Source organism: Bombus pascuorum, chromosome 9, assembly GCF_905332965.1.
Source record: "Bombus pascuorum chromosome 9, iyBomPasc1.1, whole genome shotgun sequence".
Classification (NCBI taxonomy): domain Eukaryota; kingdom Metazoa; phylum Arthropoda; class Insecta; order Hymenoptera; family Apidae; genus Bombus; species Bombus pascuorum.
Window position 1 is genome coordinate 5215848 of NC_083496.1, and position 26134 is coordinate 5241981.

The 26134-nt window shown below is 49.9% G+C and overlaps 2 protein-coding genes across 4 annotated transcripts in view; one reads left to right on the forward strand and one right to left on the reverse strand.

Moving 5' to 3' along the window:
- The window catches only part of LOC132910648 (inactive tyrosine-protein kinase 7-like), a 34370-nt gene extending 24015 nt beyond the window's left edge, over nt 1-10355 (forward strand). For both annotated transcript variants that reach the window (XM_060966463.1, XM_060966464.1), the window contains exons 3-9: nt 6138-6261; nt 6674-7107; nt 7188-7484; nt 7572-8138; nt 8207-8482; nt 8599-8784; nt 8878-10355. In XM_060966463.1, coding sequence (XP_060822446.1) covers nt 6138-6261; nt 6674-7107; nt 7188-7484; nt 7572-8138; nt 8207-8482; nt 8599-8784; nt 8878-9932 — 2939 coding nt within the window. In that variant the 3' untranslated portion in view covers nt 9933-10355. The remainder of the gene's footprint in view (nt 1-6137; nt 6262-6673; nt 7108-7187; nt 7485-7571; nt 8139-8206; nt 8483-8598; nt 8785-8877) is intronic.
- Nucleotides 10356-12831: 2476 nt separating this feature from the next.
- LOC132910419 (semaphorin-1A) overlaps nt 12832-26134 on the reverse strand; it is a 146141-nt gene continuing 132838 nt past the window's right edge. Inside the window, exons 5-10 of one of the 2 annotated variants that reach the window (XM_060966104.1) lie at nt 24854-24942; nt 24321-24462; nt 23681-24029; nt 22977-23593; nt 22689-22899; nt 12832-22592 (exon numbers count right to left, since the gene is read on the reverse strand). In XM_060966104.1, coding sequence (XP_060822087.1) covers nt 22322-22592; nt 22689-22899; nt 22977-23593; nt 23681-24029; nt 24321-24462; nt 24854-24942 — 1679 coding nt within the window. In that variant the 3' untranslated portion in view covers nt 12832-22321. Of the gene's footprint in view, nt 22596-22688; nt 22900-22976; nt 23594-23680; nt 24030-24320; nt 24463-24853; nt 24943-26134 lie in introns of both variants that reach the window. The other variant, XM_060966103.1, reaches the window with a different exon arrangement.

The window sequence follows — 26134 nt, forward strand, 5'->3', positions numbered from 1 at the left end:
CCCTGTGCATTCCCTTTGTCGCGTTCCGTTGTTTCGTCGCCCTTTTCCCGCGGTCCCCCCTTCGTTTGCTCAGACCCCTGGAAAATTTTAATTCGACCGCTCGTCACGAGCGCGAACGGCCGACTTTCAAGACTTTTCGACCGGTTCGCTCCGTAACGCTGACGCGGCGCACCACACGGCACGACAGAGGTAAAGAAAGAACGTCGAGAAGGCTTGTGAATCGAGGTTCGAACGGCAAAAGGATAGCGGGCCCCGTCCCCTTTCATAGATTCCGAGCGATCGCTGGCAAGGTCGGCACCGCACGGTCTGCGGTGCACCCGATCATAGCGATAACCCGTCACGCCGACAGGCCATTCGATAACCTCGATCGGAATTTCAACTTTTATTTCTTCCTTTTCTCTCGCATTGTCACTCTCGAGTGTCCGTCGGACACTCCCTCCGCGTTTCCCTCTTCTTTATCCGTTTACAGAGTCTCGTTAAATTCCGCGCGCAACGCACCGTGCGCGGTTCTCTCGTTAAAGGGCTCGTTTTCACGGACCGCCACGTATGTAAACGAAACAACGAGAAGAAATTCCCTTTGAACGCCACTTTTCGACGCTGACGCTTCACCTCGAGCTCGACGATTCGTCTTCTCCGCTACCGCGAGATAAAAAACCGGCGGAGTCACGAGTAGCGTCTGCGAGAATTTGTATCGCCGAATCGCTCTGCACAGATTCGCTGAAATTTATGTCTTTGCGATGATATTCCAGAGTCGTAAATAGCCCTCGTAGTGTATTTATGATTCCGACGTATTTCGATTCTCTTTTGTACTTTTTTCTTTCCCACTACTTGTTCGGTATTGAGAGAGGAGGGCCACGAGAGGAGTAGAATAATCTGGATTCGTTCGCTATCGATGGGATATTTATGCAAGGCAATTTATAATCACGCGTATTAAAAGTTTAATAACGGTGCGGTTTTAAAGAAGAGCCGCGCCTGTTGGGAGCCTTTAGCTCGACTCCGACGAGACCATTGTGTATTTCGATCGTCTACGCTCGCGGCCGGTTCGATATCGGTTGCGACGCGGTCGCTTTACGAATTTTTCCCTCTTTCTCGTGGAAGAAAAGCCACTTCTGCCGTTTGTTTCCGCAGCTGTTTTTCAACCGCCTCGGGCCTCGCTCCCGTTCGACCCTCCAACTCGCAAAGCATTGTCCCAACGGCGTCGATACGTTCGCTTTTCCGACTGAAAACAGTGTATTCGCGAAACGTTGCCCTTCCCCCCCTCCTTTCTCTCTCACTCCTTTTTGAACCTTTTTGACGGGGATGATCGGTCGCACGCGCCAGAAATCTTTATACCTGCGGAGAATTTTATGTCGCGTTGGTAAGTAAGTAGGTAGCGCACGAGGACGAAGAAGACACGGCTCTTGACGTCGCGCGATACCTTTCGACTCGTACATCAGAGTGTCGCGTCTGTCGGCAAGCAATCACTTTTGTCCGTTGCTCTCTCGACTTTCCCCCCGACTTTCCTCGTTGCTTTGACGCTGCCTCTCTTTCCGCGCTGGCTGCTCGCGCTTTACAAGACGGAAATCGAGCGTGCAAACGGCTTTCGTCCGATTCTCGTCGAACGCTCCATTAAGGAGGAATACCGCCGGGCTTTCCCGTTCGGAATAAGTCGCAGTCAAAGCGCGAAAATTGCCTCTGCTGATCGGATCGTTAATCGACCACCGTGATCCGTGACACGAAGCGAGCCTCTGATAATTTCCGCGATAAACTTCGTCTATAGACTATCGGCTGTGTACATACATGCCGGCTTTCCACATGCACAGTATCGTATTCCACAGCTATTTCTAGAGTTGCACTCTATCTTTGTACTCCAATCGACCGCTGTTTAACGCGGCACGTAAGTACGCGTAGTAACAGAATCCTCGTAGCGATAGAATTCTATGCGCGAGTATTAAGTACAGAGACGACCATTCATCTGGTTCTAAAGTTACGTCAATCGTGATTCCTTTGACGACTCGGATCGATCGATAAATCGCAAATACAGGCGTTTCAACGTTTCGGCAAGCCGGGGCACGCGGACTCGCCTACCGGAGAAGCTTTCGATGTACAGCGTGCGCAACGCGTTTCCAGTAATTTGGCGACGTCTGGCCACAGATTGACTGGAACTACTGTATTCCATCTGGGTGGTCCGTGTCGACATCCCCCGGAAGATTACACGCATCTGTCGACGTGTTCTCGATCCGTGGCCGATCTCCCCTTTGGAAAAAGAAATATCACGTTACATCCGAGCGTGGCAGACGGCTCGTTAGAGCCCCGCTCGGCGTTTCGTTGCATCGAAATTTTTAATTATTTTCATCGCGAGCGCGCGTGCACGGCGTTCGAAAGCGTTCCTGGAAGTCGAATGCAGCAAAGTGCGACCGATTCGTGGAAGTGTATCGCGTGGTTCGTCGAAATGCACGCGAGTCCCTGTGTCGCGAACCGCGAGCCGCCGAGAAAAGAGGAATTCTGCGAGAAAGGAAGTGGCGTGCGGTCGGAGAAAAGGGACGAAGATGTCAGGGTCAGCCTTCGAGCCAAGGTTGCCTCTCGGTGCAGAAGGTCGGCTTCTCCGCGAACAGGCTGTGGCTTTGGCTGCAGGAATCGTCTCGCTACGCACGCGCGTCTTCCTCGATGTTTACACGAAAGTTCATGTCGACTGCTGTGGATGCTGAGGAAGCGACAGGGAACGCCGACGAAGGTGGGGCTGTTGGTCGCTGCCGGTGTACACGATGATAATAATAAACGTTGCTCCCTACCTTCTGGCTCCAACGTCATCCTCTCCCTTTCTCTCTCTCTCTCTCTCGACCGCTGCCCTTCGCCTTTCTAGCTGGTTCGCTCACTCCAGCTCTCCTTTTCTTCGTCTTTTCTTCTCTTGCTCTCACTTAGCGAACGCGCGCGCGCGCGCTCGTTCGCCCGGCGGTGCCTTTGATCTCTCGCTTCGTTTGTGCATTTAAACACGGCTTTCCGAGTAGCGGAGTGAGCCGGGAGGAGCGGAGCTCGAAGAGGATACGGGAGAAACCCCGTATTACCGAGAGAGAAACATCGCGGTAAAGACGAAGAGACGAGAGAGGAACAAGTCGAGTGGTCGAGAAAAATCTCATGGAGACCTCAGACGTAAAGTGAGTTTCGCGATTACAAACGAGCTCTCCTTATGCCCCTGTCCCCCTCTGTGTGCGTTCTCCTCTTTCACCGACCACGTTCCGTCGGCTTTCCTCACTCCCATGTTTCCTCTGTCGTCACGGTCATCCCTTCGTGATCGTTCCTTCTTCCTTCCGAGCTTTGTCACTCTTTATTGCCGTATTGTGCACCGACGACGGGCGGCAGCCTTCGAATATCTTCCTCCTCGAGGATAACTCCTCGAGATTAATGCTCCTTAATGGACTCAATGCCGGAGAAGAGCACGCGGGCATTTTAACGCGGCCCTTTAATCCGCTCGCGCACCCAGAGCCCTGTACACCAGGGGGAAAGGGTGAGGAAACGAGTCGACCAACGTGGACTCTATCGCCGATGAGAGACGGGTTTCTCTCAGTCCGCTATCTGGTCTCCCTCTCTCTTCTTTCTCCGCGTGTTTCTTCGTTTCTGTTGCTCTTGTTCCTTGCCTCGTCGTCCAACCGTTTCTAAGCGTCGGTAATTCGAAACGCGACGCGTGTTGTTAACTTTCGTACGTGCCGAAGTAAAGATAAAATAAAATCTGTACGTCGCGTTCCCCGAAAGCACGGAGAAATGGGAAAGAGCGAGCGCATTGGCGGAAAGTATTAATTCGCAAAGTAATCAATTCGGTAAGGGGACGTCTCGAACGCGTACCCCGTCGCCGTTTCCCCGAGAAACTGTAGAAAAAGCTAGCCTCTCGACGACGCGTCTCGTCTCGATTCGGCTCGGTTCGACTCGATAAAAAAAGGCGAGCAGAGGCATCGTCGTGGGTAAAAGTAAAAGGATTGGACAGACTGAGCGGGCCCAGTCGGCTGTTAATAATGCCACCTCGGGGATGCGTGGAGCGCGCGCTGAGTAGTCGTCTCCATTTCACGGCTAACCAGGCATCCATGCGAAGTAAATTCCTATATCCCGTCACTTTTTTTCGGCGACTCGCAGAGCGAATCGTCTCCTATCCGTCTATGCTCCTATCGGGTCGTTCCATCTCGAATCGATGCGTCGAGTCACGATTCGATCCCCGGAAGGATGTTGGCGCGGTTGCGAATGCAAACGAACGCGGGAAAATTAAGGAACCGAAGAAGCGATTCGTTAATGACTCGCGCGCTCCTCCTTGAGCTCTTTCTCGTCGTTCGAGATTTCCCGATCGGAGAATAATCTTGTAATGCAAAGTCGATCGATGGCGGGCGGCGTATCCGTGCGCTGCACTCTAGTCGATCGTAATGGAATCGAGTCGACGGAAAGGCGTGTAACGGAGGCTCGAAGCAATTAACCGATTGCTTTCGAATCGGTGGAACACACGCTCGTCGCCGCGTCGCGTGACCATCGCGCGATCGTCGGCATCGGTTCGATCGATCGCCGCTCGGTTGTTGGAAAAGAATAAGACGATTAGGCGGTCGCGCTCCGCTATCGAACCCGGAAGCTAGAAATTAGAGTTTCCGGCCGCAAGTCGGACAACGATCGATGGCGGATGAAGGCTAACGAGTTAAATTAACGGAGGAAGCCTTATCGTCCCGACGGCCTCCGGTAAACTGTCCGTAAGTTACCCGAGATCAGTCAGTCTCGAATTTCTTCGTCGGTGCTCAGCGGGATCAACTCGTCGTTGGCCCCCTTCGTTAACAGGTTACCTGTCTGCGGTTTCTACCTTGCGAATCTGTTCCCCTCTGCGTTAGCTGCTCGCCAGTTCCTCCACCCGTTCGTCGGCAATGTTTCGAAGCCGGTCGTATGATGACGGATGACGCGTGCGTCGCATACATGGTGCGAAATAACCGAGAAAACTTATGTCGGACGGAACGAGTAGGCGGAATGAGAACGTGGCCGGGAATACGAAAACGAGCCGGTTCGATCGCCGGTTCTGTCTGGCGTGGAACCCATCGACGAAGAACGCACGGTGGAAAGCGCGATTACAGAGCCGAGCGGAATTCCAGAACGGGGAAAGAGCAGCGTAGGACAATGGAAGGGAAAGCAATTGCCGACCGTGAACCGAAAGCCGAAGGAGAAGACGACGAACGACGTAGGAGGAAGAAAAAAGAAAGGGATGGAAGTCGCTCTCTGGGAATGTCAGGTCGATTTTGTTCTTAGTCCCTTTTTGCTGCAAAGGGATTCGAGAGCGACCGTCTGCGAGCGAGCGTGTAACCTACCTACGACGAAGTCACCACACCAAACCCACGGATTTAATCGAATCAAATAAAACGTTCCCGTCGATGCCATCCGTCCCTCTTCTCTCCTCTTTCCGTTTCGTCTTCCTTCTTTCTCCCCTCCGTCGGCGGATCTTGCCTCCCTTTTTGCTCGTCCTCGCGTTCGATTCGTGCTGCATCCGCGACAGGACCCGTCCAGACGGTCAGAAGGACTCGCGGTTCTCGAAGAAAAAAAGGAAGGAAGAGGACGACGAAGAAGAAAAGAGTTCCCTCCACCATCGACTTTCGGCGATGTCCTCTGGTTTGCGCGGAACAAACGCTTCGGGCCGTTCTCTTCTTTTTTCTTAATTTACCCAGACTTCGTTGAAAGACGTCGGCAAATAACTTCACTCGCGTTTTAAGGATTCATGAACCACCGCGGGAGAGCCGCCTTTCTCGCTACGAGGTTTTTTCAAGGAAAGGGCGGAGGACCACGTCGGACTTTCTTTCCTTCCCTGGCTTTTTCCGCCTTTCGTCGCTTTTTGTCCTCCGCGAACGGCCTCGCTCTTGAAAATGATTCTTCTCGATCCACCGACTGGCTGCGCGGCGCTTACGGTCCACCGCTCTTTCGCCGCGAGTTGGTCTCGCGTGCCGTCCCTCGTGTCCCCAAGAGGGCAACGTCGATACGAGTGAACGTGGCCGCGAGGCAGCGAGCGGAATTCCCCCCCCCCCTTGAAAGTATTTACCGATATCGAATGAAATTTGTATGCGTACCCGAAGGAAAACGCGACGGCGTAGCTCGTTAAATTATTCGCAAGGCCGTGCGGACTGATCGATCCGCGGCAATTTCTGTTTCAGGGATCAGCGAGGCGAGCGTGCAGCTACAGCAGCCGAAGTTACCCTCCGCGATCCGTGTGGGAGGCGAGATCGAACTTCGATGTCACGTGGACGGTTCCGGAGACATGAAGTACGAGTGGTACAGGTTCGTTACATAACTCGTTGCTATTTAGCTCTTGCGCGCCATGAAATAACCCCGAGCTTGATAATTCCGGGAAAGCCGCGGCTCCGAGGGCAAATCGCAACCCCCTAGCTTCCCTCGACTAACTTCAATCTCGCGTCGCGTAACTGACACCCGTCGTTTACGGAACTACCCTTGAATTATCAAGCGACATTTTCCTTCACCCTCTCCGCTCCTCGCTAGCCCGTGCTTTTCACCTTTCGCCTCGCCCTCGCGAGTTTATAACCCTCCTCTTACCGGCGTCGCGTCGAGCCTCGTGCTCCAAGAGTGTAGACGGGCGCGCGCGCGCACGCTACCACCTCTATCGATGGAAAATCCATCGCTGCAGACTCCTCTCGTCGTGTTTTTGAAAGCAGCGAACGAACGCGGTTTTCAGGAACCGCGAACCGGTGGTAAGGAGCGATCGGATCGAGATCAAGAAGAAGAAGCTGCACGTTCACCGAGCCGTACCCGAGGACAGCGGAATGTACAGCTGCCTGGCGAAGAACGAGGCTGGAGCGTCACCGAAAATGGAAAGCTTCCCCCTGGTCGTCTCGGGTAACGATACCGCCACGATAAAGGTCGTTCCCAGGGACCTGATCGCGAAACGCGGCGAGCCGGCGATGCTTCACTGCGCCTTCGAGGACGCCGATTCCGTTCAGTGGTTCTTCAAGGATATCGGGCCGCTGGAAACCGACGACGAGAGGACGGTGTTGGAGAACGGTACTCTGGTGATACGGTCGGCCGAGCACAGGGACCAAGGATTTTATTCGTGCCACGGCGATCGAGGGGACAGCAGCATCACCTACACGGTCGACCTTCAGATAGCCTGTAAGCGTTGCTCTTCCAATCGATGCAAATCGTGTAAGTTTGAACGCGTTTCCGACGAGCGAATCGATCGCGTGTCGTAGATTTGATGAACCTTTCGGCGGCTTCGTTCGAGCCTCTACTGCCGAACCAAGTGGCCGTGGTGGGCGAGGATCAGGAGCTGCAGGTCAGCTGCTTGGAACCATCCGGTCTGCCATCTCCGAAAGTCTACTGGAAAGATCCCAAGGGACACATCATAAGCGATTCGGGGCCTGTGCGCGTTCAGGACAACACGCTTATCGTTGCGAAGGCTCGAATAGGCGAGGACGATGGCAATTACAGCTGCGTGGCCGAGAATATGGCCGGCGAGACGGATATATTCGCTCAAGTGGTGATTTCCAGTAAGTGCACGGTTAATCGTGTTACAACGTTTGTTCGCATTTCGTTCTGGTTTGTTCACGGTGCGTCCTCTTCGCGCGTCTTTTCAGCTCCACCGACGCTGATAAGCTCGCCGGAGAGCCTGAGCGTAATGGAGGGAGATTCCGTGACGCTGACGTGCTCCTACTTCGGCATGGAACCGCCGGTCACCCACGTACGTTGGCTGAAAGACGGCGAGCCTGTGAAAGAGAGCGGCGGCCCGACGAGACATCGAGTAACGGATCACCACGGCAACGTGACCCTGCACCTGAAGAGCGCCGACCTGTCCGACAAGGGCAGCTACATGTGCGAGATATTCACGAAAGGCTTCCCGTCGATATTTTCGGAGCGAGCAAGTTTGACGGTCGAGGAGAAGCTCAAGTTCTCCCCGCAACCGGTGGACAAGCGGCTGGAGCTTGGCTCGACGGCCAAAGTGCCGTGCAAGTCTCAGGGTGCCACTAATCCGACGGTGAAGTGGATCAAAGAGGGGGCAGACGAGGAATTTCCAAGGCACGTGCAAGATATCAATGGAACTCTTCACTTCAATGGAGTTCTCGAGGAGGACAAGGGTCGCTACACGTGTATAGCCAGCAACGCGCAGGGATCGATCAATCACACGATCAGCATCGACGTAGTCAGTAAGTGCGATCCCTCGCGATCCCGTTCGTCGCGAGCGTTTCTATCACGCGCTTGTTGCTTGTTACAGTCGCGCCAAAGTTCACCATCCAGCCGCAGAATCCGACGGAGGCGATCGAGGGGTATCCGGTGATGCTGCACTGCGCGGCCGAAGGCGATCCCAAGCCGACCATCCAGTGGGACAGGGACTCTCGAATGAACAATCTGAACAATTCCCGCTTCGAGGTGCTCGGAAACGGAAGCTTGTACATAAAGGAAGTGTACATGAGCGACGAAGGGAAGTACGGATGCACGGCGGGCAACAGCGGTGGTTTGAAGCGGGAAGAGGTTCAGTTGAACGTGAAGGGTAAGTATCTTCTTCGTGATCTGGCTTTCTTTTTTTCTTTTTCTTCTCTTTTTTCTTTGACGTTTTCAACGAGAATTTCCGCGGTGATACGAAGACGGTGTACGGTTTGCTTGCAGCCGGCGACACGTACAGATTCGACGTGGATTTGGAAGTTGGAGACGACGGATCGATGATGACGAAGACGGTTACGATCACTCTAAGCGCGGCCGCGGCTTATATGGTGTTGGTCGTGGGTCTCATGCTCTACTGTCGTTACCGTCGACGTCGTAGGAAGCAGCAGTATCTCCAAGAACAGGCAGAAGGTATCTATCTCCTTCGATCGCTCAACGAAAGCGTTTCAGACTTCGCGCCGTTGTAAGTGTCCGCACGTGAATAATCCGATTTCAATCGCGCAGAAAAACTGGAGAACGGAGAGGTGCAAGAGGAACAGACCGAGCTAAAAGAGACCAGCAACAGCAAGATGAACTCGACCGGTAGGAAAAAGGAGAACCGCGATTCCCACAATAAGAGCGACGGCGCGGATACCGCTCAGAGTCAGAGCAGCAACCAGTCGAAGAAGTCCAAGTCGAATTACGACAAGATCGCCGCGTCGCGTAGCAATTTGAAGGAACTGAAACCGCTGGGTCGCGGTGAATTCGGCGAGGTCTACTCGACCAAGTATCAAGTCGACGGCGATAAAGAGACGCTGGTCATGGTGAAGAGTTTGATCAATACGAAAGACGAGACGGCTCTGCAGGAGTTTAAGCGTCACCTGGATCTTCTCCACAAGCTGAACCACGAGAACGTCGTGAAACTGATCGGTCTGTGCCGCGAGGAGGAACCGGACTACATGATTCTCGAGTATACCGACTGGGGAGACCTGAAGCAATTCCTGATCGCCTCGCGAAAGGACAATAACTCGAGCCCGACCCACGAGTCGAAGCCTCCGCGAGCGCCGCAGCTATCGGTCGCGCAGATTCTCTCCCTGTCGAATCAAGCGGCGAAAGGCTTGAAGCATCTCGCGGACAGCCGTCTGGTTCACAAAGATATCGCCGCTCGAAACTGTCTAATCGCTAGCAATCTCACGATCAAAATCTCGTTGCCGTGCATGACCAAAGAACCGTATCAACAGGAGTACACGAAACATCGGAACCAAGTGATCCCTCTGAGATGGTTGCCCTACGAGGCGGTCTACGAGGACGAATACTCGACCAAGAGCGACGTTTACTCGTTCTCGTGTCTCGTCTGGGAGATGTTCCATCAGGGTGAGCTGCCGTTCATCAAGATGAACGACGAGTCCGTGTTGGCGGCGCTGAAAGCTCAAACTCTCGCGTGGAAGCCTCACAAGGCCGCGCCGCCTGCCTTGCAGGAGCTTCAAGCTCAATGTTGGGCCAACGACCCGCGCGAGAGACCGACCTTCGACGAGGTCGTCTCGAAAATAGGTGAAATTGTCGTCGACAGTTGTCTCTAGATTGATCGACAATGCCACGAGGCTCTAAATCGGAGATACCGCGATATGGGTAATGGCCGCGCGAACTCGCCGTTGAACTCGTCGCGTTCGCATGATCCCCGATTCTCGCCCGATCCCGCGATGATTACTCGTGTTACGGTATTCTGTCGCGTCCATTAGGTCGGTAAGAATATAATTTATTTCTGACAGAAGGATCCGCTCCAATGATTGCTAATGTCGGATTAAGTAAGGATACTTACGATCCAGTACACGCTACAATATATACGACTAACGCAATATTTAGTATTCAATATCAGTGTAACGATAGGTATATCGATCACCGCACATCGAATATTCGTAAGATACGCTATGTTGTCGTTACGGCAGAAATCGCAAGCTACAGTGTGAATGTTAAGAAAGTATCACGACCATATCAACATTGAACGAACGACGATTTTTATATCCCGCCTAATTCAAGTCTCTGTACGTTGTATCCCGTTAAGGTCTAAGGCTTAAGGATTATTTATAGCGTACACTTGCGTCTGACGCGTACATACATAATTATATGTAATGCAAATTTGATATATACATATATATGTATGTGCGCGTGCGTGCGTACACAGGATGGATCGAACGATCGCAAAGTCAGTTCCGTGTGTCGTTCGTATATCGACGATTGCGCGAATGATAGCGATCGGGTATGGGCCGTTTCGTGTACGCGCGAGATGATAAGAAACGAAAGGAGAGAATAGCCAGGAGCGATTACCGTCGACTCGAAGAAGATAAAGCAAACGGCCTTGTGTATATACCGTGGGTGTAAGCGTAAGTTCGTTCGTTAAGTACAATCGCGAGATTCGAATTTTCATTTTTCACGATTACACACGCACTTTCGAGAGATGCGACGCTACCGTTCTCATTGTTTCTCGTCTCTTTCCAAGGGGAAAGAAAGTCCTTCCGTTTGTTAAGAAAAAAATCGCAAAGGAAGATTTTACGATCACGTCGAAATTTTATAACGCGAATCGTCTTTCCATTTTTTCCATTTTTGTACTAGGGCGGCAGGCAGAATAGACTATAAGAAGGGAGCATCGTTTTCTTGGCTGAATACGTCGATCGTCGATATCGCGAAATTCGTACAACGAAACCATTTCTTTTCGTCTCGGTTTGTTTGGTTTCGTTTCGCGGTGAAATCTTCTTTTCGGCTTCGTCCCATGGCGTTCAGTTTCCGGGAGTTGCGCCTGCGTTTCCGTATCTTCGGCTTTCATTCCGAGTTCGAGGATCGAACTACTCGAAGGGTACAAAAGAACCACGAACCGCGAACAAGTTTTTAGCCGTACAGGATAATAGAGGGATTATAGGTCACGGTTACAATTCAGCATGAATACTCGATACGATCGTGTTAGGCACGTGCTATTCCTGCATCGGATATTCTATCACGATGATTATCATCGTACTTGAGGCAAACGATCGCAAATATATATACGTACAGAGCTGTCAACGTCTAAGTGCGAACACCGAACCGGAGGTGCGATCTCCTAAAGTCGTGACAATACCTTCGGTTGTTGCTAGCTAATCGAGCTTTTTCGAGATAATCACGATGCTGGCTGATGAAAGACGGGAGAGGGTCGATCAGTATTCAAAATATTCCTCAGCTCTGCATACGTATACGCAATATAAAATATATAATGTATCATATACGCATCTAGATGTACGAGACAGTAAGATAAACACTGCCAATGAGTAATCTCTGTAACGTTAAACGTTCTCATAATCATAGCGAATACGACCATTCCCTAATTTAATGCACCCTCGTCGCAACGAAGGTATCGTGCGAGAAGGGCAACCTTGCTCCACGTGCCTATGCAAATCACGATTTTGCAAGGGCGTTCCGAGCGTTGTCGTGGATCGTTCGCCACGATCGCTTCGCATTTTCAACGCGTGCACAGTTCCCGCTGAATCTATTCGCGCAATATTCCACAGACCGAAACTTTGTTTTTCTCGCTTCTGATTTTTGCAAGTCAGAAGTTTGCAAGCGATCGTCGATCGATACGACGGTATAGCGGTGTTCGCGGACGCGCTCGCAAAGGTCCGGCCTGAATTTTCAAATGCTTCCTAAATGTTCGCAGTATACGCCAAGAAATATTCTTGTAATATAAAGTACGTTAGGAACATACCTTGCAGCAACTTGACTGGCGGTTCGTAATCGTTGCAAGACTAATTAATTAGTCGAGTTATATCACGGATCTAACTATGCTCATATCATTCGCTGATCGTATTTCCCGGGGCTGCGATCGTCGACCCGTCGACTTGTCTCTCGTCGGATCGAGAAGATTCGCCCTGAATGTTTCCCCTGCCGTTCAACGATCCGCAGTTGTCGCCGTCGTTGACCGCAACATTTTTCGCTCTCCCGATTTATACCGATAAATCGTTCGGCTTCGCCGGGACTCTTGGACGTTTCGTGCGTCGTCGTTTCGAACGATTTCGTGGCAAGACGAGGGGTTGACGCGGCCGACACACCGACGCGAAACAAGCGCTGCGCCAGTGATTTTTAACGAAGCGACCTATTACTTCTAATATCTAGTCATACACGGTGAGAAAAGCGTAAGCGAGCAGCGAACTCAAGATCCATTTTTACACGACGTTTCATATCCCTAGGCATTTTGTAATCCATTTCTTTTTTACAGTATTTTGTAAATATTTGTACTTTTTTATCTACATCGTACTTATGACTCTTTGAAATAGTATATGCTACGATTAAATAAAGGTGGACAAAAAAAAAAAAAAAAAAAGAAAAATGGAATCTCTCTGCGTCGATTTTTCTTCAATCTGAATACCCTCGCTCCTGCGCATCCCATGAAATCCAAAGAACTCGGTGCATCTGGACTGGAACTCGTGTTGACAAGGAAGAGAAGGAACGCCGGTGTATTACCTAATCAAATTTATTTTTACTTAATATTTCGTGGTACAGTCTATGTCTATTACGATATATAAAATAACGTAGTCGTCGAATGTAAATGGGTGAAACGAAAGAACGTTCGTAACGCCGACTGAATAAGCGCCCGGAAAAGAAAATCGAGTCAGAGGCAGTCGTACTGTGATTATTCGATACTTTATGTATATTTATATTTATATATTTATATATATATTTCATATATGTATAGGAAATCAACGTGTATACGAAGAGAAAACCGATAAACGCAGTTTGACGCGAAGAGTATGTTTAGTAATATTTATATATTTATATATAAAGTCTAATGAATTACTTAATCCGTTACTTAGTACTTAATTCATTAATATAGTAGCAGCCTCACTCTCTAAATAGTACTAAATATAATAATGGTATAATGCGGTAATTATCGTTAATATAGATTATTAACATTATAAATAATCATCGTCAGAATCGTATAATAAACAATAGTACAAGGTGTTTTTTGTGATTTTAGTGTTTTTTTTTTTAAATGTTATCATATAGTAATAATCACAATAGCGTATTCTGAAAAATAGATCAGGGTCCCGTGGGCAGAGAGCGGAGTACCTCGTTATTACCAAGCTACGATTCCTTTCTTCAAAACATCATTAGCCTCGAGAGACTCGTAGAACGCTTCGTCGACGATTCCGATACCTTCCTCGTTCGTGATCGATTCGCGAATAGTATACGAACGCGCGGATTCCGTGCCACCGATCGATCATCGAATACAACGATCCAACGACGAGCTTCGTCTCTTTGAACGCGAGAGCCGGTGATAACGGTCGTACAGTGTGCCAAAGTCGGTCGCGGTAATGGTAATCGATAATATCGCACATCTTGGCACGATATCGCTCGTGAACGAGGTTGGTCGTTGCGCATTGTCTTCGAGCATCGAGCGGCACGGCGATTCCGCGAACAACCTTTTCGAAACGCGACTGCAAAGGGAGAAAATATCTGACATCAGAGATTCGATGGGCAAAAAGGTCGGATCGATTCACGGCACGAGCAAGGAATATAGGTCGCGACATCGGCGAGTTTGTCACGATTAATCTACATAGTCGTTGTCACGATCGCGTTTCTCCTCGATCGAAATTCCCACGTTATTGTTAAGAAAAGTAATAGTAAAAAGAAAAAAAGAAAAAGAAAAAAGAATCTGGCGTCCGCGTATTCGCTGGTCGGGGCCACGCGCATTTCATCCGATTCCCGACATTTCGTTCCTCGCCCTCATCCACGCGCTCTTCACCAACAACTTGATTCTCTCCTGCCTCTCTCCTCTTGTCCGCCACTCTTGTTTTCGCTTTTTAATCGCGTCTCTGCCGCTCTGCCTAGGGAACCCACTATAACAGGGCACTATGAACAGCAGTCTGCTGGCTAAGTGACTTTCCGAATCTACAATCGCTCCTCTTCATTTTCTCCCCCTAGCTCGCCACCCTCTTATTCTAGCATTCTCTCATTCTCTCACTTGCTCTTTCGCAATATTCCTCGTACTCTTTCGTTTCTTCGCAATCCTGCTTCGCGATCGATCTTCCTCTTTGGCTCGCCTTCGCATCCTCCTTATTCCCGTCCTTCGCGTTTCTTTTCCCTTCGGCGCGCTCTCTTCCGTTCGAAAGCCCGCCGCTCTACGCTCTCTGTAAGCTCCTTCAACCACGAATACCTTGCCTTCTCTTTTTCTTAATAGCGAACTATGTCAGGCATAACAGACGCAATACGGTAATGGTAGCGAATCCTCTTTCCATCGCGTCTTCGTTTATGCTTCTTGCGCCACTGTCGTCGGATCTCTCGTTTCCAGGAAAGCGAGCGACGTTCCGAGATCTTCGCCGGTATCGATCGCGTTCATTGTCGCTAGACGTAACGAGGCTAAGGGTAACGATTTCGTTCGTGCCGTCGACGATGCCATCGATACCAACGTGGATCTCTCCCTTTCTTAATTACGTCGGCGAATCGACGACGTGGCGATTGTACGTCGTGACTATCGGATCGGATGCATCTCGTTGCCGACGCGCTGATCGTTTTCACGGAAGAAAGATGACGAAAGCGAGCCGATCTTGTTCTCTTCTCAAACATCCGTCTCTCGGAATCCACAAAAGCACTCGTTGCCAGCATGCTTCTCCTATGTCAGCATTCACACTACGTGTCAGCCGATAGTAAATTACTACTGTATCTTTTTTCGCGTTATGATATTTTTTACTTTACTTTTTTAATTATATTTTTTTTTTGTTTGTTAATATTAGACGTGCCGTGTCTCTACCATCAGCCTACTGCGAAAAAGACTACTTATCGTTCTTTCATTGTCCTTCCTCTCTCTCTCTCTCTCTCTCTCTCTCTCGTCTCGTCGCAATCTCACTCCCAGTTTCTCCCTCCCATTCGTTCGTCTCATTCTCTCGATCTCGCGCGTGCATTTCTCCTCTCTCTTTCTCGTTCACGGTTCACTCTCTATAATCCTCGGTACTTCACCGCGTTACATAATCATCTCCTGTCTGCGTTTATAAAGAGTATTATATATAATATCATTTTCGTATCGTTACAATATAATTATCGGCAATAATATACCTTCGGTATTAATGCAATATCGTTATTATTAGTATTATTAATATTATTATTAAATGTTATTCATTCCTCCGGTACTGTACTCTTTTAAAATCGGTACGGCTGCCCGCGAACGTCTCTACGGCGGAATCCATGGCGGGTAGTCGCGTGAACAAATGGAATTTCTCGCGCCATCGAAATATCGCGCCAAAAAATTTTCACTACTCTCGTTCTCTCACCACGCTTCTTCGCACACGTACGCGTAAAACTCTCTCACTCACGCATTCCCATTCTCTTTCACACCCTCTCGTCGATCGGTTTCGAACGGCATTCTCACTAATAAATTACTGCGAGACACGCGATCACGCGCGTTAATTAAGTCAAAGGCCCCCTGCCCTACCATCCTTTTTTATTTTACCCCACGTTCGTGACTCTGGGCCTATAAAATTTGCGCGCGCGACTTGTATAACTGGAACAGCCCGTGACAGCGAGACGCTTTTCCGAAGCAGAGGAGGACTCATCTACGTCCGTGAGTTTCTGCCGCTTTAGACGCGGTTTGTAGCCCGTTTCTGCGTGATGAAAACGTCGGGAAGAAGAGGTCACAGACGAGAGCAGGAGTTCGAAAGCATGCGATATAGAACGACTGAAAATTATGCCGTTGATTCCGTTCTAATTGACAGTGGATGCACGTTTATACGCGTTTTACACGGCAGAAACTTGTCGAGATGCGAAATGCGCGACTGCCAGGACGATCAACGGGGAAAATGCGCGAACGATTGATCGAAACGACGATACTTGGACAAGATCGAAGCTTGTACGAATCGGCGATCTTTACAAACGCCCCGAGGAATCGCGGTGGCGTACAAAGGGTTTGTCGCGTCGACTAATCGGTTCTGTACTCGCCCTCCCCTCCCCCAGACGACGAGAGTCATCGGTCCGTGTGTCGGGCGTTCGCACGCGCCGTTAAAACGATCCAGAGTCACGGTTTTTTTCACGACCATCGTCACGTTTTTACGATAGCCGACTAAATAGAAACTCGACTCGTTCCCTTTCACTCTGGTTCCGCTCTCGCTCTTTCTCTCTCTTTCTCTCTCTCTCTTGCTCTTGACGAATCGCACGATCTCGCGAATATTTGTTGAAAGAGTGGCCGCACGCTCGCCCCCGAAATGTCGCGCGCCACATCCTTGGCCGAATTTCTCTATCAGTTACAGTAAAAAATAGCGTAAACGGCACTGTATTAGGAAGAAGCAAAATACGTGTTACGTTCTCGTTACTTTATCGTTGATAAATACTATAGTGTTCATCTTGTTCGCCCTTTAGAAATCCTCTAGTATCGCGATCGCGTTCGTTACTTTAGTTAACAGTATGATTATTACTTGGTAGTTATCGGTAATTATTAATTAGCGTTACATGTGGTAATTAGTGCTCGCTGGTGTACCAGTACGCGTAAAACGAGAGCCCGTGCCGCGTTACAATTCTTTTCTTTTTTTTTTTTTTTGTCACGGGGGTTGGGGGAGAGGAGGATTCCGGGCATTCTTGGTGCCGGGCTCTCGTTCTCATACTCTCTCACCCTTTTTCTCACGTTCTCCTTGCGCCCTTCTCACGCACACGCTCCATCTCTCTCTTTCGTTCGCTCTCTTTCTTTGGAAAAATCAAAAGGGAACCGAAGAATAGAAACGAAACGAAGGATTCGTGTATATGCAAGTCTATGTATACGTGTATTATGAACGTACTCGTTCCTCCTGGTTCTCTCGACACACTTTCTCGCTCGCACTCTTTTAGTCGCTCTCACTCGCTAACTTTAACTCTTCGACGCCTGTCTCTATCTCTCGCACTCTTTTGTTTCTTAATTACAAAGCACGAGAAAGGGCGACTGGTCGCTTCGCGGGCACTCACGTCGATCGATTTTCCTAGGCGAGCGAACGATTTCGTCGACGTTCGCCGAACGTCCAACAGATACTCGGGGAGGAAAGGTGAACGTCGAGCGCGAACGTCGACGAAGTTTCGCGTGGTAACGTCCATCGATGGATGATCGAGAAGCGGCTGAGCGACCCTTCCACGAGTGGCTCAACGCTAGTAGTTAAATTTCATAACGTTAGGTACTAATGTATTTCTTCATTTCATTCTCCGGCTCCTCTGCCATCCTTCAATCTCCCTTCGAGCCACTTACAATTCGTACAACTTCGTCTATCATGTAAAACTATGACGTCTAAAATGTTCGAATTAACGCTAGATCCTCGATATAGTAATCAGATCGGATAAATTAATAGTCGTTAATAACCGTGTATGTATCCAACTAGGCTAGACTTCGACGGAAAAATATATTTATAAAAAGTTATAATATTAATATACGTTTCAAGCGTTCTATATATATATTTTTTATTTATATTTATATCTATTTATATATATATATACATATATATTCATATATATATATATATAAATACCGTTCGCTAATCCTCTACTTATGTCTAAGCTTTCATCGTCAAACTCTTGTTTCATACATGCTGCGATCATCTAATCGGAGCGCTTCTTCTTTAACGAGAAGACCCCGTATGTCTACCTAATTATTTTCTCAGTTTATAATCGTAATAACTGGCTAAACTTTTCACGATCAAGCACACGCGCATTCTCTCGTTATCTCCATCCACCGTCCTACCTTATCTTTCCTCTTTCTTTTCACCTTATTCCCATTCCGTTTTTCCGCTTTCCCATTAAATATAAACCATACGCTTGTATAAAAGAGGAGTAAAAAGAAATAATAATAAAAACGGAAAAAGAGAAAGAAACGGGAATAGAAATTATGGAAATGATGGAATTCGTTAAGCGATTGAAATACAATAATGCATGAAATTATCGCGTCCCGCCTGCCGCCACGCGTTGGCAACGCAAATTTTCACCAAACTTCTATTTTTTGCTATCGCTCGCGTATCCGATTTTCACGTTTTCCAACGTAGAAAATTCGATTAACATGACTGAAGAAAGAAAAAGAAACGTCGTTCACGCAACAAGCGACATCGCGAATCAATCTTCCTTTTTGTTTGTTTGTTTTTTTTTTTTTATCTTGGATGGAATCCGTTCCTTATTGGCTTAAACAACACGAACGCGCGAGTTCCTTTGAACACGTTTAACACGAATCTCTGTTTTAACGTCTCCCTCCCTATTTTTGTCCCTTTAACTCTTATTACAAGTATCAACGTTCGATTATAATATCGTTAAGATTATCATAAAATTCTGATTTCAATCTCTCTTTCTCTCCCCCTCCTTCAATTATCCCTGCCATTTTCCTCTTATTGTTTCATCACGCTGCTAACTCGGCATCCCCGTCACGAAAAATATCTCCGAACGTGCAACGATCGCGACGCTTTCTCTCCTCTCGCATCCTTTCATGCATTACTTGATTCCAACGTCGTGCGCGATTCGATCGTTTTCTCCCTTCGCCTTCTTCGAATCGTGACCTCGGTGTCCCCCGATTGCTGGATCGTCAACGCCGTCGTTGAAAAGCTCGTCGAACCCTTCTTTCACCCCTCTTTCGATTGAGAAATCGAATCGAAATATCGTGATTCGAGCGACGCGCGAAACGCGACAGCGTTTTTATAAAACGACGCTACCGATTGGGTTTCGTAGTCTCGCAATGAACACATAACGTGCGGCAACGAAGTCAACGGAGGAAGGAATCGTTGCGATTCGCTAACGGTCGATAGAAAAATCAGTAAACGAACGTTAGCGCGCGCGCGTCGAAAGTAGAGACGAAAGAAGGGTAAAAGAAAAGAAAAGAAAAGAAAAAAAAAAGAAAAAGAACCGTCCGTTCGGTTCGAGGTTGTTCGAGCGCGTTGCATTCAAACGTTAACTTCGGGAGCGTCCGATTTTGTGCGAGGGGTCAGCAATCCCTAAAACGTTGCTTCTTTTCATATTTTCTCTTTTTGTTATTTTGTGCGCCTCTAACGTTCAATCACCGTCGCAAAGAGCAACGGTGTGCTTAGTTATAAGTAATAATCTTTGGTATCGTGCCTGAGTCTTCCATTCGCGAAAAAGGATTTAGTAGAACCTTAAACGGATAAAGCGCGAACTCGTTTAATATCGTATCAAACTTAGAAAACGTCCGCTCCCCTCCGACCGACCCAAGTGAAAACAAGCCGTTAAAAATACGCTACCTACACCGGAGGTACAATTAGATATTTTGCAACGACGAGAAGTGTCGGGTCGATAATACATGGCAGCTTTGAAACGCGCGGCTGTCCGCGCTCTGCGTCAACATGCGCGCGCGTCTGATTCTGTATTTATGTATACGCGTGTATTACGTCTCGTGTGTGTGTGTGTGTGTATAAGTGTGTGTGTGCGCACGCGCCTGTGCATGTAATGTAAGTGTGTGTAAATCGAGTCCCCTTTCTCTTGTCAGCTTGTCCTGTCGTTTCACGCGCAGGATGCTCAGCGCCCTGTATCCTCCTCCTTCTAGCAAGATTCTCGGACGCATGCAAACGACAGTATTTTGCCAGGAACGTGGATAAACCGCACAGGCCGTCGCGTTGATTCTTTTTTTTTTTTTTTTTTTTTGTTTGTTCTCAAGCATAGGGAAAGAAGCGGCGGGGCGCCCGCGTTGCCTGCTCGTGAAACAAGACCAACTTGTATCGTGTACGAAACGCGATGAAAATTTGTACTGTCGACAAAGGAAACCGTGTTGGTCGATGCCGATCTAACGGTACTCTAACAACGATAAACGGATGGAGGGGCTCGCCCGGCCAAGGAGTCTTATCAGTCTTACCGTTTTAGTGGGGGGCGTGTGTCGGGCGAGCCTTCGTTTCTCAATCGAAAAAGACCAGCCGATCGATCGGATCGCTGACCGATACGGATCGGCGATAAGAAAACGCCGTAACAAACGCGCTATAGTCCGTTGTCCTGTGTACTTGGTGTGATAGTGTGCGTGTCGAACAAGAACAAAGAAAACAACGAAAAAAACGAACGAAGGCGGCGTGACACTCTCGCTCGATTGTTCACAGAATCGGTGTTATATACTCGACGATCGGGGACGAGACAGGAACGCAAAGGAAGAGAGAGGGACGAATGTAACGAAGGTAGAAGCGTCGGACAAAACGCGTTGGAAAATCTTACAAATTTTTCACGAAAACGCACGACCAGATTGTTGGTGAAAGCGCAGCGGTGAATTCTTGTGAACAAAGGATCGTCGAGTTCATCGCCGCGTCCATCGCACCTACTCCATCGCTCTCGCTCTTTCGCTTTCTCTCCTCCTTTCTCTCAACTTCTAGAAAACACCTCGTCATATAATATATATCACATACGCGTTACTTCTAAACACACTGAAATAAGAAGCACTTTAAGATAGATTTCTACGTGTATCATCGGGCCCAGGTTCTAGATGGACTGATTCTCGTTTCTCCCTTTCCGCATCTGCAGCTCATAGAACTCTTAAACTTCTTCGTATATGTTATTTGTTTCTTCTCTTTTTATATACGTGTATTATTTACATACAAGTTCTATGCCTCTTTCGTTTCCTCTCTCCATGGCTAGCTCTCTCTCTCCCTCTACCTTCCCTCTTTAACCTCTTTCTCTCTGTTAACTTTCAGACACCTCTCACGCATACTTGTTCTTCTCTAGCTCTTTCTCTATTCCCCTTTGCTCTCTGTATTTTACGTATATGTGCAGGTGGTGAAACGCGCGTTTCCGAAACGTACGATAAAATTAGAAATCGGCCGTGATAATCTCTCGGCGATAACTCCGTTTCGCCAAACTATCAGTCACTTAAAGAGAGTCTCTGCTGATTAACCGACGCATCGTAAAGGCGACGTGGCGATCTCCGCGATTTTACGGGAAACGATCGAACGTTTTATGGCACGATGCCGTGACGACTAAAGTCCAACGTCATATATATTCACTTTTCTTCGTTTCGTTTCCCCTCTCTGCTTTCTGTCCGCCGTCGAATCGAGAGAATCCGATCGTTCGTCCCTCTGTCGAACGGGACGGAGACGAAACGAGCGTGGCGCGGTCTCGCGCGAACATCCCTTAGTTTCGAGGCACGCGGTAGTATTACGCGAACAATTATGGCACTGTCAAACACTCGCGTTAAATATTACAACATTAGAAAAATCGCAAGTCGAGTCCGACGATAGTCTCTTTTAATTGACTTCACGAGAAGTAACCTTTGCCATAATACTACGCGTGGATTTTCGGGAATCGATCGATAAAACGGCGGAGATCGCGACGTTCCATTGCGAACGACTCAACGCACCATCTATAGCACGATCGAGCCTCGACTACCGAGCTCGATCGACACGGCCGGCTTTACCTTTTCTTGCTGGAGCAGGTCCTTTCCCTAGAGAAGAATCGTCGTCGAACGACGACACGATACTCGGTAATCCTGGTAGTAGACTCGACCGATGCCCGTATCGGCGATTCCGACGGACTGAAAGGCAACCGAGGATCAAGCGAAAACGCAAGGAACGCGCAACGAAAGGTAACGAAAACAGGGAAAGTGAGCGCTCACACGCTACTATACAGGATCGGAACGCGCAGCGGGACTGTAGAACGGTGTCCCTGCTGCTGGCGTCGCGTAACAAGAAGCAGAGTACGACGGCGGCGGCGAGGAGGCCGACGCCGACGACGACGACGACTATGATCGATAGATGTAGCTGCAGGGCGGCGTCGGCGGTGGTGGCGAACCACCGCTCATGGCGATCGGTACGAGGGTCGGCGAGGGTGACGAGGAGGGAGGAGACGGGGAACTAGACGAGACGCTCGAGGGTGGCGAAGGCGATTCAAGCGCCCTCGGGCCCGCGAGTTCGCGATTCGACTGTCCCCCGGACGTCACAGCGCGACTACTCCTGGCCGCTGTGGTCGCGTTGTGCCGATTGCGCGCTGGCCGTCCTAAGCTCCGGTGACGGCCACCTCCCTCCTCGCTCGTTTCTCAGAGATAAACCTTCTTCACGCTGCGGGTGGTCGCGAACCCATCGTTGCGTCGATACGCGTCACCCTGGTGGGATCGTAGGGTCCCGAAGTTGTCCCTCGGCCCGCGGAAACCATACCCGTCCGGGAACTGGAACAGCGTTTCCGTCGGTGTCGGTGGCGGCTTTCGCATCGTCCCTTTCGGCGAATGAAGCTTCGGTGGTTGCGGAACCAGCACCGGTTCCGCGTACGTCACTTCCTCCTGGGGCAGTAGTTTCGGCTCCGGTGCTAGCCTGCTGCGATATTAAAAAAAAAAAAAGAGAGAAATGCACGTCCGATCATCGGTATTCTCCGTTTACTGGTCGCCGGTGGATATATTCGTCGCTTACCTGTTTACGTTTTGACGCTGCTCAAAGTACTCGTACTCCGTGTCCGGATACGGCAGATTATCGTCCTCGTCTTTTCTACATTTCCTGCCGCACAGGTAGCCTGCGACGAAGCCGACCAACAGAGCTGCCAACGCCCCGGCTACCACGGCCATCACCAGGGTCTCTACGGAATACTGCGGCGGTGGGGAGTCCGCCGCCGATACCTCCGGACCTGCGACGATACGATCGTGAGAAAATCGAACGGATTCGTACGCGGAACTCGTCTCGTCTCCTGGAAACAGCTCTTACCCGAATTGTCCTGTTCCTCGTCCTGCATGATATTGATGATCTCCCCGCCTTGACCCTCCTTATTCGGTATCATCGAGTCCTGCGGGAATTTGTTCTGGTTGGCGGAGATGGCGCCGACGCTGCTCGCGTCCTTGTTCGAAGTTTTGCTCGGTGGACACGAGGCGTGCAGTCCGGTCGCCACGCTCTGCAGAAATCTGCTCGCATCGGTGGCCGCGGGCCCGACCAGCGCCCGGCATTTGCCCTCAACCTTGTCCCAGGCGCAATACGGATCCTGCAGGGCCACGCACTCGCCGCACGACAAGATCCTATCGCTGTAGCACCGGTGTAGCCTGAGCGCCTGAACTTGGCTATCGGCGATCACGACCAGCCTGCCGTCCTCGAGGCCGTCGCCGGCCTGCGAGGCTCTCACCACTTTGATGCCGCGCACCGGCACCGTTGACGGGAACGCCTGGATCTCCTCGATCACCACAGGGCTGACCTTCAGGTGCGTGTCCGCCGACTCGGCGTTCACCGCCTTGATCACCTTTCCATTGTCCGTACCGATGAACAACACGTCGTATGTCTTGCCGCCGGGTGTCTTCACCTGAGGATCCACGGCGATCTGCGTGAATCTGTAACTGCGCGAATGGAAGAGAAATCCGTTAGCGCGACCATACTCTTTCGTCGATTCGTATCGACGAACGAGGAGGATTTGCTGGACTTACTGGAAACTGGTGCGTATGACGATAGGCTGACCGAAGAAGCTCGGCACCAGCTCGTCCATGAGGGAGTGCGTGTTGATGAAATTGAGGGTCAGATCGGGCAGAGATCGGGAGTCGTTGACGCACTGGCCGGGCCTCGGATCCGGAACCTTGGTACTCTGAACCGGCAGCCAGTTCGAGTTGATGGCGCTCTGTTCCTTGAAGTTACCCTTGAACGTGTCGGTGACGTCTTGCAAGGAAAAGGCGCAGACGGCCGAGCCGCTGATGCTGTTCACCGGGGTAGTGAACGTGCCGTAAATCAGCTGCGCCGACTTATTGCCGTACTGACCCGATATCAGTTCCGTCGTTGATTCTGCAAATAACGCGCGCTGTAATTCCATGGTTCTTTGTTCGCGCGACCTCGGCCGCATCCGCGCAGGTTTACGAGCGTGCCAGCGAATCCTACTGAAAATTTATTTCTCGACCCTTCCGGCGTCTAAGTGCCGCCGTTTAAAATCAATGACGTCGCGGTTGACGTCCGATCGAACGAGGTATCTCGAGTGCCTCGATTCCGATCTCGAGGTCGAAGCCGCGTACAATGTTCGTCCGTGAGCACGATGGACCAAGATCGATCGCGTTAACCGTACCAGAAGCTTGTACTTACGTATCTCGTTGAAGTAGAAAGGAAAGTCTCCGGTGACGGAACAATTGAGACGGGACTTTAGGAACGAGGTCCACCTATTGCGATATCGATGCGGACCACCTCGATCGTATTTACAGACTCTCGCCACGCGAGAATAGACGGTCTGCAAAGGAGAAGAGAATAGACGTGTAAATGGTCGTCGCGTTTCTTGTCGCAGCGGTCAAACTGCTCGATAAAATCGAGAACCGATAACGTTCGACCGGTCGGATGCATCGATGCAGCCGCGTCCTCGCCAAGTCGTAGGCGATCGCGTCGCGAGAGAAGCTGCACGCCGCTGCTTTTGCCGATAAATTCGAGCGCGGAGGACGTGCCACGCGGTCACAAATTTCCCCGCGCCGTTCGAGAAGAAATTCCGGTGTAGATGATCGTCGTGAAAATTTTCATCGATTACAGCTCGCGGAGGAATTTCATTCTAGAGACTCGGACGTCAGTGGAACGTCGCTGAACCAGCGAAATCGATCGACCGCGATCAAAGCAACGACACGTCCACTTACCTTGCCGCAATTGATATATTCCACGGCGGTCTCCCTGAAGAAGAAGTAGACGAAGTCTCCCTGGGCCATGGAGCTGACAAAGTTTGGCGCTGCAATTAGAACGCGCGCGTATTACAACGTTGTTACCATGGTTATGTACGCCGGCGGCAAACGGCGCTCGTAAAGTTCTCTTATGAATAAACGAACGCGATAACCGGCCGAATCGGTACAATGGACCGAGCTACGATAAAATATATAGACGGCGCGCTCTCTCTATCTGCTGTGGAATAAAAAATGAACAGGGTAAGCGGAGCCGATGGGTGGTGGCCTCGAAAAATCGACTGAAAGCCGCTCGTCGAGCAGCCCCGATCGGAAGAATAATCCGGCGTTGTTTTAGGGCGGCGACATCAGATCCTCGTTAAAAAATCATTATCCACTTCGGCATCGTCTGGGAGAACGAGGGGCCAGATTTCCAACGATCGTGAACGGGCAAATCGTAAAAATCAATTTTACTTTCCCAAAGCCTGACGGAAGAGGTGGAGAAGGAAGAAGACGGGGACGCGGCGACGTCTACCAGACCGCGGCGAGAGCAGGGCAATAAGCCAACCGCGAAGACGCTAGAACCGTTTTATTTCGTCGATTATTCGAACGGCGGTGTCGCGCTGGAACGACGCCCTGCATCTCTCTCTCTCTCTCTCTCTTCCTATCTCTCCTTCCGCTCTCAATTTTTCTCCTTCCCCTTTACTATCGCCGCAAACACACGTACGCGCGCACTCACTTGCTCTTGGGACCAGTCGCACCGACTCGCGTACACGAGCGTCCGATAAAGTGGGAAAACTTTATCGATTTATTAACTTGACAGGGTTTTCATAAGCTTCTTAGGATTCATAAAGTAATATTAATCTCGCGCGCCACGTAGGTATATCCGACCGACCCGCCACGCTCCAGCCCATAAATTTTCCGTCGTTCCCTCTGTCCCGCTTTACACCGCCGCCGATTCATCTACCACACCACTTCGTCGTCCAGCTGTCTTTCTTTCTCGATGCATTTTACCGCGTCACCATCGAGACAAAGCGAAAGCTGCAGCGGGAAAGCAGAGGAGGAGATCAGGAGTCGTCGGTCTATTCACTCTTTGCCTCGTCTTCCTTTCCCGCTGCGATGCATTTTACGATTAGAAAACTGTCCGACGTTAGATACCCGTGAAACGACGCCGGCTCGATGAAAATCACGGATGGTACTCGACAACGCGCGCTAGTCGCTATGGAGGCTCTCGATGATCGTTTGGCTGAAAGTAGTAACGAT